This window comes from Marmota monax, unplaced genomic scaffold (assembly GCF_021218885.2).
Source record: "Marmota monax isolate L192 unplaced genomic scaffold, Marmota_monax_Labrador192_F-V1.1 WCK01_AAM20220418_F8-fsc00012, whole genome shotgun sequence".
NCBI lineage: Eukaryota > Metazoa > Chordata > Mammalia > Rodentia > Sciuridae > Marmota > Marmota monax.
In genome coordinates this window covers 18772074-18786276 of record NW_026695227.1, presented here as the reverse complement: position 1 = coordinate 18786276, position 14203 = coordinate 18772074, and the positions used below count along the sequence as shown (strand labels likewise).

The 14203-nt window shown below is 37.1% G+C and overlaps 1 protein-coding gene across 6 annotated transcripts in view; it reads right to left on the bottom strand.

The window, feature by feature from the left end:
• Nucleotides 1-14203, bottom strand: part of Bicd1 (BICD cargo adaptor 1) — a 229598-nt gene that overhangs the window by 124561 nt on the left and 90834 nt on the right. For 5 of the 6 annotated variants that reach the window (XM_046436115.2, XM_058576447.1, XM_046436111.2 and 2 more), the window contains exon 2: nucleotides 7797-8009. In XM_046436115.2, the coding sequence (XP_046292071.1) occupies nucleotides 7797-8009 (213 nt within the window). Of the gene's footprint in view, nucleotides 1-3533; nucleotides 4154-7788; nucleotides 8010-14203 lie in introns of those variants that run through there. The other variant, XM_058576448.1, reaches the window with a different exon arrangement.

Genomic DNA, 14203 nt, shown 5'->3' with positions numbered 1-14203 from the left:
AGGTAGTTTTTCAACTAATGGTTTCTGGAAAAATTGGACATACATATGCCCCCCCCCCCACAAAATGAACTTTAATGTGAACCTCATACTTTATATAAAAATTAACCCTAAGTAGATCATAGATCTACATTTAATACTACAAGGCTTTAAATGAAAATTTAGGAGAAAATCTTCATGACTTGGAGATTGAGAAGGATTCTTAAATCTGACATCAATAGCACAACATGCAAGAAGCTTTTTGTTTTCAGTGCTGCATATTGAACCCAGGGACTTGGACATGCTAGGCAAGTGCTCTGACACTGAACTACATCCCTAGCCCTCAAAATAAGTTTGTTTTGTTGTATACACTAGATTTAATCACAATGAAAAATTTTTTCTTTGTGTGCCAACATTGAAGGGTCTAGTGGAAGATCCTTAGGCTAGCTGGAGTTATACCCTCAGAAGGGACTGTGGGACTCCAAACTTTCTGGCTTCTTGTTAGGTAATATAATCTCTCCCTCTTGTAGGTGTTCCTGTCATCTGCCAGGAAGTCCTCACCGGAGCTGAGTGGTGCCAGTACCATGCCCTTGAGTCTCTAGAACTATAGTTAAAAAACTCTTTTATTTAAAAAGTAGCCTGCCTCTGTCATTTTGTTACAGTAATGAAGAACAGACTAATACACGGCAGGAGACGCTTTTAAAAAAATGAGAAGATAAGCTTCATACTGGGAGAAAAATATTTGCAAATCACATCTGACAAAAGACTTGTATCTAGAATATATAAAGAATTCTCAACATTTCCATAGGAAAAGAAACAACTAAATTAAAAATGGGCAAAAGCGGGGCTGGGATGTGGCTCAAGCGGTAGCGCGCTCGCCTGGCATGCGTGCGGCCCGGGTTCGATCCTCAGCACCACATACAAACAGTTTCGTTGTGTCCGCCGAAAACTAAAAAATAAATATTAAAAATTCTCTCTCTCTCTCTCTCTCTCTCTCACTTTCTCTCTCTCTCTCTCAATCATCATTAAAAAAAAAAAAAGGGCAAAAGCCTGAACAGACACTTACCAAAGAGAATATGTAGAAAGCAAAGAAGCCCAAGAAATATTCAATATTATTATCCATTGTGAAAATGCAAATCGAAACCAATGAGATACCACTACATGCCTACCAGAGTAATAATAATTAGAAAATACTGACAATACTGAGTGTGTTGAAAAGGATGAAATCTGGGCAACAAAAACTCTCATGCAATGCTAGGGGGAGTACGAAATGGTACAGCCACGCTGGAAAAGCTAAACACACCTTACCATTATAACCTAGCGCAACCACTCTCTAAGTAGTTACCCTGGAAAAATGAACACTTATGCTCACTCAAAAACATAAATGTACATGAACGCGTACAGAAGTGCTACTTATCACCACAAAAATCTGAAAATAACCCACATGTCCCTCCATAGGTGAATCAATTAAACAAACACAGTGGAATGCTACCCGGCAGTTAAAGGACCGGACTTAATGGAGGCAACGATTTAAATGAATCTCAAGGGCATGATGCTGACAGGAAGGACCCATTTTCAAAAGATTACATACCAGAAGATGACATTTTTATGACATTCCTGAAAAGACAAAACTGTGGCGACAGGGAAGAGCTTGTAGGCTCTCAAAAGCATCTAAATGGCGTCTGGCTTCACCACAGACACCGAAGATGTGGAATGAATGAATAAATGTAGGACTGCAAAACTGAAGATCCAAAAAGATTAAAAACCCAAGATGAAGGTCTAAAGAGAAGCTCAACACTTAGGTCCAAGAGCTCAAATTCTCAAGGATTTCCACCAGGTGGAAAAACAGCCCATGATGTCATTTTTTTGTTTGTTTTGTTTTTCTTTTAAATCAGGCACATGTTTTAAAGAGACACTGCATGTCTGTCTGAAAACCAGGATGCTAAGGCATCCTGAAACCTGCCACATGGGGAAGCACTAATAATGGATCTAGATATGTTTAGTCTGAAAGAGAAATGGCGAGACAGCTCTTTCCAAATATTTGAAATTGCTGAGCATGGCCTAAAATTGTCAAGTGAAATAGAAAACAACAACCACAACAAACATTCTCTGTAGTGCCAGAGGCTAGAAATATGGCCAGCTGGTGAGAAGTACAGAGACCAATTTTCCCTTAACAAAAAGAAGCAGTTTAATAATTAGTGCTGCCACACAACGGGACAGGCAGCCTTGGAAAGAAGGCAGAAGACAGGGAATGAACAGTAATTTATTTTATTATTTTTTAAATTTTTATTTACTGATTGATTGTGGTGCTGGTGATGAACCCAAGGCTTTCCACATGCCAGGCAAAACTCTACCACTGAGCTACAGCCCAAGTCCATGAACAGTGCATGAGCATGGTCATAGCACCGGTCTTCTCACCCAGGACTTTCAAGCTAGCATTGCCATCTACATGTTGTAAGTAAGGAAACTAAAGCTTAAAGAATACTACAGTTTAGGTAAGTGTCCCCCAACAACCCACATGGTAAATAAACTCTTGGTCTCCAGCTTGGTGCTCTTGGGAGGTAGTAGAGACTTTGAGGGGCCTAGTGGGACACCTTCCAGTCATTGGGGGCATGTCCTTGAAGGGGGTAGAAGAAAAGCCTAGCCCCTTAGTTTCCTACTGTTTTTGAGTCCCAGTCAAGAGGAAAGGTTCTGCTCTGCTGTTCATTCACTACCATGATGTGCTGCCTTACTTGAAGCAACAGAGTCACTTGATCATGGACTATAATTTCCAAAACTGTGAGCCAAAATAAACTTTTTTGTTTTACAAGTTTTTCATCTCAGGTATTTGTCACAGTAATAGAATGCTGACTAACACAGAGAACAAATGTAACTTGCCCAATATCACATACTTGGCCACTGGTACAGCTAAAATTCACACAGGGATGGCTAACTTCTAAAACATGTTCTTTCAGTTTTGTTTAATTCAATTTGATTCAATAAAAATTATTTTTAAATTTTAATCTCTAATATCTGATTTTGGTTAGCCTTGATGTTGGGGATACCAAGGTAAATGATAGACAAAATATAGTCCCTTCTTTGAAAGGGGCTCACAGTTTCTCTTTGCCATAATTATGGAAGAGTCCGAATAACAAATACATGGCCATTTAGGGATGTTAAAGAAATATTATTGTTCTGGGAGAAGTATTTACTAAATAACCACTGCAGTTCCTTCCCACCCTAGGATTTTATGAATATGAGTTCCTTGTGGTAGAAGAGATATACTTTCAAAATGTTCATATAATGAATTTCTGGAAATTGGGTCACTGGCATATTATGAAATTTGATTTTTTTACTCCACTGAGAGAAAAATTGGACTTTCAAATGTGGTAAAAATCATATGGACTGGGGCTGGGGTTGTGGCTCAATGGTAGAGTACTCACCTAACACATATGAGGCACTAGGTTCAATCCTCAGCACCACATAAAAATGAATAAATAAAATAAAGGTATTATGTCCAACTACAACTAAAAAAAAATTTTTTTAAAATCATATGGAGTAAGGGGCTGGGGTTGTGGTATCATTTGCCTAGCATGTGTGAGGCACTGGGTTTGATCCTCAGCACCACATAAAAAGGGTCAATAAAATAAAGGTATAAAAAATGTTGCATCTGTTTAAAAAAAAACTTTAAAAAATCATATGGAGTAAGCATCTTTTAAAATATAAAAGTCATATCCCACTAAAATGGGATTACAAATTAAATTATTGTCAAGCCAAGCATGTAGTATATGCCTATAATTCTAGCTACTTGGGAGCATGAAGCAGAAGGATTACAAATTCAAGGCCAATGTGGGTGACTTAGACTTTACCTCAAAAAATGAAATGAAATAAAGGGCTAAGAAATATAGCTCAGTGTAGAGCATTTGTCTAATATGCAAGAAGACCTAAGTTCTTAGCCCAGTACTGCAAAAAAAAAAAAAAAAAAAAATTAGCTCTTGTCTTGGTCTATTCTTGCTGCTAAAACAAAATACCTAAGGCTGGGTAATTTCTAAAGAACAGAAACTCATTTCTCACAGTACCTGAGGCCAGACATCTGAGGTCAAAGCACCAGAAGCTGTGGTGTCTCGGGAGGACCCAGTCTTGACTCCCAAGATGGTGCTTTATTGCTGCATCCTCTGGAAGGGAGGAATGCTGTGTCCTCACATGGCAGAAGGGCCAAAGAGCCTACCTAGTTCCCCACCTCTTTTATAAGTGCTAATCCCATTATGAGTGCACTCTTCTCATGATTTCATCACCTCTTAGTACTACCGCATCACTGATGAAGTTTCAACACATGAATCTGAAGGAGACACAGTAAGACCACAGAAGCTATTGTGCTAATTCTCGATACATTCTTCAAGAATTTAATTAGTTGGAGCCAAGATTCAGAAGAGGCTGACGTGCTTTTGGCAGCTACCATGACAAGGCTAAGAGCGTATAGATCAGAGCCAGTTTTTTTTTGATTCTGGCTTGTCACTTAGTGCAAGTACATTGGACACATATCTAAATGTCTCTTGAATTCACATGTCCCATTTCCCATTTTAGTAAAATGGGATAATATGCTCAAACATAAGTATAGAATTCAGAACAGTGTCCAGTGCTCAACAAAGTTACTTTAAAGTACAGGCTGAATCTTACTTTTGACTTAATAAGTTTTTTGTTTATCTGTTTGTTGGTTGGTTTTTGCTCTGCCAGGGCTGAACAGAGGACCTCACACATGCTAGGCAAGCACTCCACCCCTGAGTTATACCCCTGGACCAATTATTCATTGTTTAACTCCAATCTGCTGCATTCCACCTAAGAGGTCTATCTATGTGACACACCAATTCTGTTTAGAAATACTGATCCAAATGCTTTGTTTGCTTTGTAAATATTACAGTAAATTCTGACAAACCTTACTAAGCAAGCAGTAGGTAATATTAAAGGTTTAATTATCCTACTATATGGTTTCATCAGTGTGGATTTTAGTTAAATTTGGTACAAAGAAATTGTTTAATTAACACTGTCCAAATAAACCTACTTCGGTTATCTCTCTTAGATCTAATACACTGAAGGTAGAAAAATGAAATCCAAACCTGTTTCAGTAACCTCTGTTTAGGAACTAGAGTAATCTATCGCTTTATGTTTTCACCTAAGTGTTGCTACTGAAGAGAACACAGGGATTTTCCCCCCACTGTCTATTACTGATTTTATAAAATTAACTTCTAACTTGTTTAAGATTAACTTCTAATTTGATTCTTTGATTTGGATATTTTTTTATTTATACTACCTATAATTTTAAATATTATTTACCTATAATTTTAAATATTGTCTACCATTAAAGACATGCTTATAGTAAGGCTGACAAAATGTCAAATGTCTTAAAAATTGAGAGGAATTATATGAAAATCTAAGTTAGTTTTTAACAGTTAAACATAGTCCTGAGGCCAAGGCAGAAAGAAAAGCATATTGTAATCCTACTGCCCAACCTGAACCACAATAGAAAGGATTTCCATGGTGGTAAATTCAGAGACATTTATCTAGTATTTCTTTAACCTAAGAACACAGATCTACATAATGAGTGATATCTTCATGGACTTTTATAGGGGTGTAGAAAATTATTAATGATAATAGCATATGCTTATTATGGACTTACTCTATGCCAATATAACCTTAAAACAAATTTTACCAATATCAGGAATATAAAACTTTTAGCAGAACTGAGAAAACTGATTTCCTAATACTTAATTAGGCAGTTTTTCCATTTGACCTCTATACTTTCCTATAACTACTATATATGCAAGACAAATTGACCTGGGAATTACATACACATACACACATGCATATATGTGTAACGCTAACATACTGCACACAACTTCAGAAACTCACCTTTGCCAATACCAATGATCCTACTGAAAGAAAGAGATGAGCCCTTTAAGTAAATACACATGCTTTCATTAATTATTAAATTCACACAACATCTGTCAAGCTGATGATTTACTAAGCTTTGGTTGTCCTTACATATTTCTCACAGTCTATCATGCATAATTTTTCTAACTTATTGATGTCTCTTCCAATCACTATGTATCAGTGAGTACAAAAAATAAATTAAGTTGATCCTACAACAAAAACAAGTCTGAGATTTCAATTTAATATCAACCATCAAAAGTATGTTATGCACACTTATAATCTCAGCTGCGTGGGAGGCTGAGTGAGGCAGCCAATTGCAAGTTCAAAGCCAGCCTCAGCAAAGGCGAGGTGCTAAGCAACTCAGTGAGACTCTGTCTCTAAATAAAATACAAAATAGGGCTGGAGATGGGGTTCAGTGGTTGAGAGCCCTGAGTTCAATCCCCAGTATGCCCCCAAAAGGTATGTTATGAGTTAACTAAAAATACATATAATTTATTTCTATTCTCCTTTTATAATACATGTTCTGCTCTAAATGCTAATAATAATGTTGTTAAGGGCATCAAAACAACAGTAGGCCCTAGAGATACAGTAATGCCACTAGATTTCAGCCTGTCAGAACATCAACAAACACTTAGGAAACCAGGAAACTAACAAGTTTTTTATTTTTTTCTTTCAATTACCTGACAAATCTGAATGAATATATTCATAGCCTAAATTGCCTTGAGCTGCTTTAGATTAAAAAAAAAATGTATGTACCAAGCTATTCTCTTACTGCACACCAATTCCCCCAAATGCACAGAAACCTAAGTGTTGTCAAGGAATTCATTCAGGAGATCATGGTGCTCAGCAATTATCCAAATTGTGATCCTTCTGGTCCTCCCTTCTTCAGCTTTGGGCAGACCAAAAAGTCTGAATCAGTGGATCTTAAAATGCTTCCACAGCATCACCTGGGAACTTGTTAGAAATGCATATTCTATTACAAAGATGTTCAATTAAGGAACCCAGTTGGTTGTGGACCTAGCAGCTGCACGTCAATAATTGCTGCATGGGTGTGGGGTTCTAAAAGACATCTGCACCTCTTCTACTGATTCCAGATGTGCATGCTGTCTGCATGTGTTGAAATATCACACTGAGCCCCATTAATATGTACAATTAATACATGTTAATAAAAAGTAACCTAAATTGATGAAAATGGAGTGATAGAATATGAAGTTTCCCAAAATGGCCTTACGGGGTTTAATGGATAAAGCTGCATTTGGTTATTTCTGTCCCCATGCTATCCAGCACTAAAGAATGACCCTAGAAGTCTCAAAAGGATATGGTGTGTGATGTTGCCTTGCAAAGGATGATGAGGGTAGTTTGGTGGAGGCTCAGGGTCTGATGGAGATCCCCCAATCTAATTCATACTGGCTATCATTTGCTACCTTCCTTACAACCAGTAAAATGGATTGGGGTTCTGTATTACGAGACTCCATGGCCCTCAGAATACTCCCCTGGGATCTCATTCCCCAGTGAGGAGCATCTTGGGTTAACACTGCTGTCATTTTCAGTTCACACTGCTGCAGAGGATTACAACCCACCATTCTTCTCCACATTGTATTAAAACAGGCAATGAAGGGAGGAAGTGCTAAGGTCACTATATTTTTTAAACACACCTTGGCAAAACTGTTAAGGCCATTCCTAACCCATAAAATTTTTAATTCTTAAAAAACAATAAAAACGAGGAAATCTCGTCTCAGAGCAAGCTGCCATTTTGCTAAAAAAGGCAGGAAAACTGCTAGCATCAGTATTATGCGCTTCTTGCTTAACACAGCTCCTTGGATGGAAGCAAAGGTTTTATTCATCTCTCAGGCAGAGAGCATTTTGTATTGTTTCTCTCTCCCACACAAGTATTGCAGGGTTTACTTGTTTACCTCCTTCAGATCCTGCACAACGGCCGTGAGCCTCTCATTTTCTGCTTGGACATTAGTGACCACAGCCCGGCTCTGTTTCAGTTCATTCTGCATCTCCAAGATCTTGCCCAGATAGTAAGCTTCCTTCGATGCAGACTCCTGCAGAAGCGTTTCCTCCCGAGTCTCTCCATCCTCAGCGACTTTACGATGGATGGAGAAGGACTGCCCAAATGCCTGTAGAGTATTTGGAAAGAAAAAAAGTGCATAATGAAATATACCACAGCACTCTTAAGCAGACATGGAAAATGCTTTGTTTGGCTTTGTGTATTTAAAAAAAAAAAAAAAAGCTAGGCTGAAAGACCTCCAGAAGAAAAATAATAATAACTAATAAAAGACATAGGTAGCAATCTAATAGCTCTAATTGGTGCCTGAAATCCTTTTTGAATAATTCAAATCCTTTTGAGGAAAAAGGGTGCTGGAGATAAACCCAAAGCTTCCTGAATGTTAAGCACATGCTTTACCATGGAGCTAAAGCTTCAGTCCCTTCAAAATCCAATTTTGAGGAGAAAAGAAAAAAAATTAAACATCTTGCAAAAATAGCTATGTGTTAAAGAAAAATTGAAAAACATTACTGGCTGTTTTATGTTATTTTTGTTCAGACAGATTCTATTGAAAAACACTTCAGTGTTAATCAGTCCATTAACATTCGTGTTGTCACCTTTGTTCCAGAAAAATATCCCACAGCTAGGCACAGTGGTGCACACCTGTAACCCCAGCAGCTCCGGGAGGCTTAGGCAAGAGGATCACAAGTCCAAAGCCAGCCTCAATAATTTAGCAAGACCCTAAGAAATTTAGCGAGATCCTGTCTCAAAGAAGTAAAAAACAAAAAGGGGACTGGGGTTGTGGCTCAGAGGTGGAGTGCTTGCCTAGCACGTTTGAGGCCCTGGGTTCAATCCTCAGCACCACATAAAAATAAACAAAAAATAAAACTATTGTGTCCAACTCAAAAATAAATATTATAAAAAAGGGGGGCTGGGGATGTGGCTCAGTGGTTAAGCTTCTAGGTTCAGACCCCAGTAACCCCCCTCAAAAAAATCCCACAAATATTTCCCAGAAAGAAAATAATAGCTTCACTAGCTTTCTAATACATTAGCCTAATGTCAGACCAATTATGAACAAGTGCCCTTCAAAGAGAAAATCATCAAACAACATTCAAATGGCCCAGTACCACAAAGACATTGAAATGTAATCTCTGTAAGAAAACATGTATCTATTTATTTGTGCAGAAAGAAATCTAGGAGAATAAACTAGAAACTAAACAAGTTGGTTGTCTCCAGGGGATAGTGGGAATGGGGTGAAAAGACTGGGGGAATGAAATGTACTGCAGGGAAGAAGGGGTGCAATGGATTCTCTGGTTATGCCTTCTCAAATAGTCTGACTCCTAGAATGACAGTAATGCTTCACATGCCTCACAAATATACATTAGAAATCAACCTCTATGTGCTGTGGAAACCCAAAATAGAACACAAATAGTATAAGGACAAACCCAACTGTATTATAACTGAATAACAAAGTCACACCAGAAGGTATATGGAATAAAAATCAAAGCTTAGCATTTTAGAAAATATTTTTACTACATACTATGAGGTTAAAGACAACATGGACACTGAGGGCAGTGGTGCACACCTGTAATCCCCGTAGCTCAAGAGACTGAGGTAGGAGGTTTGTGAGTTCAAAGCTAGCCTCAGCAATTTTGCAAGACCCTAAGCAACTCGGTGAGACCCTGTGTCTAAATAAAATATGAAAAGGGTTGGGGTTGTGGCATGTGGCTCAGTGGTAAAGTACCCCTGGGTTCAATCCCTGGTACCAAAAAAATAAATAAATAAACAAATATATTTTAAAATTTAAATTAAAAAAAAGACAACATGGACTTCCTCAAAACACCATATAATCTAGCTGGTGAAGTTGTTTCTCATAGAGATTATGAAAGCAATGTTTCTCATTGTTGGAGAAAGGAGCCGCAAATAAAGAAGGGAGAAATTGAGAATAAAACCAGTGGTGGAGGAAGTTATCAGGATAAACATGATTTAATAGGTAAATAAATATTCATAGATAGGGAGAGAGAAAGGCTTCTCAAAGGTGTGCATATTCACACACACACACTTCCCAGCTCTGTCAGCTGTGGGGCCCAGAAGCAATGGCATGCCAGTAGAAATAAGCACACCCAGCACCCAGATTTTGTTCCTCAATATCAATCTCCAATAAAAAGAGAAAGACTCTTTGGAAAAATTGGTCCTAGGGTTGGAGTACAATGAGCTTGGTATGTCTGTGATAGCCAAGAGTAATAAAATACTTTTTAAAAAACAATGGGGAGGGCTGGGGTTGTGGCTCAGAGGTAGAACACTCACCTAGCATGCTTGGGGCACTGGGTTCGATCCTCGGCATCACAGAAAATAAAGATATTGTGTCTACATATAATTTAAAATATATATATTTAAAAAAAAACAATGGGGAGGGGCTGGGGTTGTGGCTTGTCTATCATGTGCAATGCTCTGGGTTCGATCTTCAGCACCACATAAAAACAAATAAATAAAATAAAGGTTTTGTGTCCATCTACAACTAAAAAAAATTTTTTTAAAAACAAAAATAAAAACAATGAGGAGACTGGCATGGCATCACACACCTGGAATTCCCACAACTCAGGAAGAAGGTCAGGAAGATCACAAGTTCATGGCCAGTCTGGGCAACTTAGTTAAGACCCTCTCTCAAAAAATATAAAAGAACTGGAGTATAGCTCAATGATGGAGTTCTTGCCTAGCATGTGCAAGGCCCTGAGTTCAATCCCCAGGACCACATCTTGAGATGTGGTCTCACACTGGGTTGAGAGCCTACATCTTGGGAGCAAATTTTTGCCACTCCCACATCAAATACAGCACTAATCGGTAGGGTATACAAAGAACTAAAAAAGCTAACCACCAAAAAGACAAATAGCCCAATCAATAAATGGGCCAAGGAACTGAACAGGCACCTCTCAGAAGATGATATACAATCAATCAACAAATATATGAAAAAAATGTTCAATATCTCTAGCAATTAGGGAAATGCAAACCAAAACTATCTAAGATTTTATCTCACTTCAGTCAGAATGGCAGCCATTAAGAATACAAACAACAATAAATGTTGGCAAGGATGTGGGGGAAAGGACACACTCAAACATTGGTGGTGGGACTGCAAATTGGTGCAGCCAATATGGAAAGCAATATGGAGAATTCTTGGAAAACTAAAAATGAAACCACTATTTGACCCAGCTATCCCACTCCTTGGTCTATACCCAAAGGACTTAAAAACAGCATACTACAGGGACACAACCATATCAATGTTTATAGCAGCACAATTCACAACAGCTAAACTGTGGAACCAAACTAGATGCTCTTCAGTAGATGAATGGATAAAAAAAAAATGTGGTATATATACACAGTGGACTATTTTACTCAGCAATAAAAGAGAATAAAATCATGGCATTTGCAGGTAAATGGATGGAGCTGGAGAATATAATGCTACATGAAGTTTGCCAATCCCCCCAAAACAAAGGTTTTCTCTGATACAAGGAGGCTGATTCATAATAGGGTTGGGAGAGGGAACATGGAAGGATTAGACGAACTCTAGATAGGGCAAAGGGGTGGGAGGGGAAGAGAGGGAGCATGGGGGTAAAAAAATATGTTGGAATGAGATGGACATCATTACCCTAAGTATATATATGAAGACATGAATGGTGTGAATATACCTTGTATATAACCAGAAATATGAAAAATTGTGCTCTATATGTGTAATATGAATTGTAATGCATTCTACTGTCATATACAACAAATTAGAATAAAAACTAAATATATATATAATATATATATACATATAATTATATATATATAATTATTTTATTGTTCAAATCATTCCAAATCCATATATATATATATATATATATATATATATGGATTTGGAATGATTTGAACAATAAAATAATTATAATAATGCATTATAATCCACTGAAAAAACTAAAAATGCATGAGCACATATTGATATAATAACTGAATAAATGGTTATTATATCAATAGTTATTTCTTACAGTAGATTCTAATAATATGAAAGAAATGATAGAAATAAATTAAATCAGCATTTGGACAAACATCAAGTAATAACTAGTGTAGAAAAGAATCATTCAGGGGCTGAGGTTGTGGCTCAGTGGTAAAGCACTTGCCTAGCATGTGTGAGGCACTGAGTTCGATTCTCAGCACCACATACAAATAAACAAAATAAAGGTCCATCAACAACTAAAAAATATTTTTAAAAAAAAGAATCATTCAAATAACCTAAAATTTTGGGGAAAAGTATTATGAGAAATAAGGTATTTGCAAAATCTTAAAGTATCTCCCCTCAAGATACTTACTAATTCCAAATGGGAAAATAATAACTTTAAAGTGAAAAAGAATTGGGAGACACCACCTTAACTAAGTGATCAAAAGTTAGATCAACTATGAGACATAGATGTCACATACCCACTAACGTATGTTAAGAAGCACAACATCACAACATCATTGTGTTTGGAGGTGATGTTTGTTCAGGGGTATTCCTGCCCCAAAGCATAAGCCAATTCTTACCATAAAACATCAGACAAACCCAAAGAGGAAGACATTCTACAAAACTGTTGGCCAGTACTCTTCAATATTATGATGGTTATAAAAAATGGAGAAAGACTCATCCAGATTAGACGAGAACAAGAAGACATGACGAAGTGCTGGATGGGGTGCTGGACTGTTTATTCTGAACCTGAAAAAAGACGCTGCTAGAAACTATGGTCTATATACACAATGGAGTTTTACTGAGCCATAGAAGAACAAAATTAAGGCACTTGCTGGTAAATGGCTGGAACCAGAGAATATCATGCTAAGCGAAATAAGCTTGACACAGAACAGCAAGGGTTCAATTTTTGTCTCATATACAGAAACTGGGGTGAGGGAGATTTTCAAAAGGCAGGAGTCTCACAAAAACAGGAGGGAGACCAACAGAGTAGAGAAAAGGGGATTGAGAGGAGAGGAAAAGGGAAGAGAATGGGAAATTACTGGGGAACAAAATCTATCATATGCTATGACCATGTACAAATATACTGCACTCTGTATTATAATTACGTAAACATGATTATATAATTAATAATAACTATATTATTAATATCATTAAAATGATTAATATAATTAATAATAATAACAGAAGGGAAATCAGTAGAGCACAGCAACAGATCAGGGAAAGGAAGAGGGGAGAGAAAGGGAAGGTACTGGGAAATAAGATTGATCAAATTATATTATACACATATATGAATAGACATAATGAATTCTACTATTATATATAATTATAATGCACTAATAAAAAAGGCACTGGTAGGATGGCTAATAAAATGTAGCAGGTTCTTTAGATTGGGTAATAATATTGTATCAGTGTCAGTCTCTGGTTTCCACAGTTGCAGCATGGTTATGTAAGATGGTAACACTTGGGGGAGCTGCATAAAGATTATGTGGAAATCTGTGTAGCATTTTAGCAACTGCTCTACATCTAAAGTTATTTCAAAATAAAAAGCTAGTATACACATGGTCTCTGCCCTACAGGACTTTGCAGATCTGATAAAATACTGGCACAGGGTTATGGAAGAATATCAAAGACATGAACACCAAAGAAGTGCTATATTCATTGAGAAGACTATGGTTTCATGATGTGCCACAATATCATTACATTTTGAAATTTAAAATGCTCCTGGATCATGCTGTAGTCTGTGAAAATACTAGACCAGAATTGGCCCATGAAACTCCATCTCACATTTGTTATACTGTTAATCTGAAGGCAAAAAAGATATGTGTTAATTACTGTAAGGGACATCTGATAATAGGAGATAGCATGATTTAGTGATTTTAAAGATAATCTGGGGCTTCTCTTAAATACTACTCATAGAAATACAACATTTAAAAATAATGCCCTGGGGAGGGATTATGGGAGTAGGAAAGATGGTGGAATGAGATGGACATCATTACCCCAGGTACATGTATGATTGCACAAATGGTGTGTCTCTATACCATGTACAACCAGAGAATTGAAATGCTGTGCTTCATTTGTGTACGATGAATTGAAATGCATTCTGCTGTCATGTACAACTAAGTAGAACAAATAATAATAATACCCTAAAAAAGCAGGGTCTTAGTAAGACTATATTTTGAATGTCAACAAAATCAAATATGGGTCCTAAGCACCGGCTAAGAACAAAGTCTTCCAATATAGGTGTTCTCCTGTGCACAGATACTCCTGGAGTTTGGCTTGTTCAACCTCTGGACAGAAATGAATTCTTGAGTAGTTAGATAATCATGTATGGTGATAAGCACATAAAATCATGA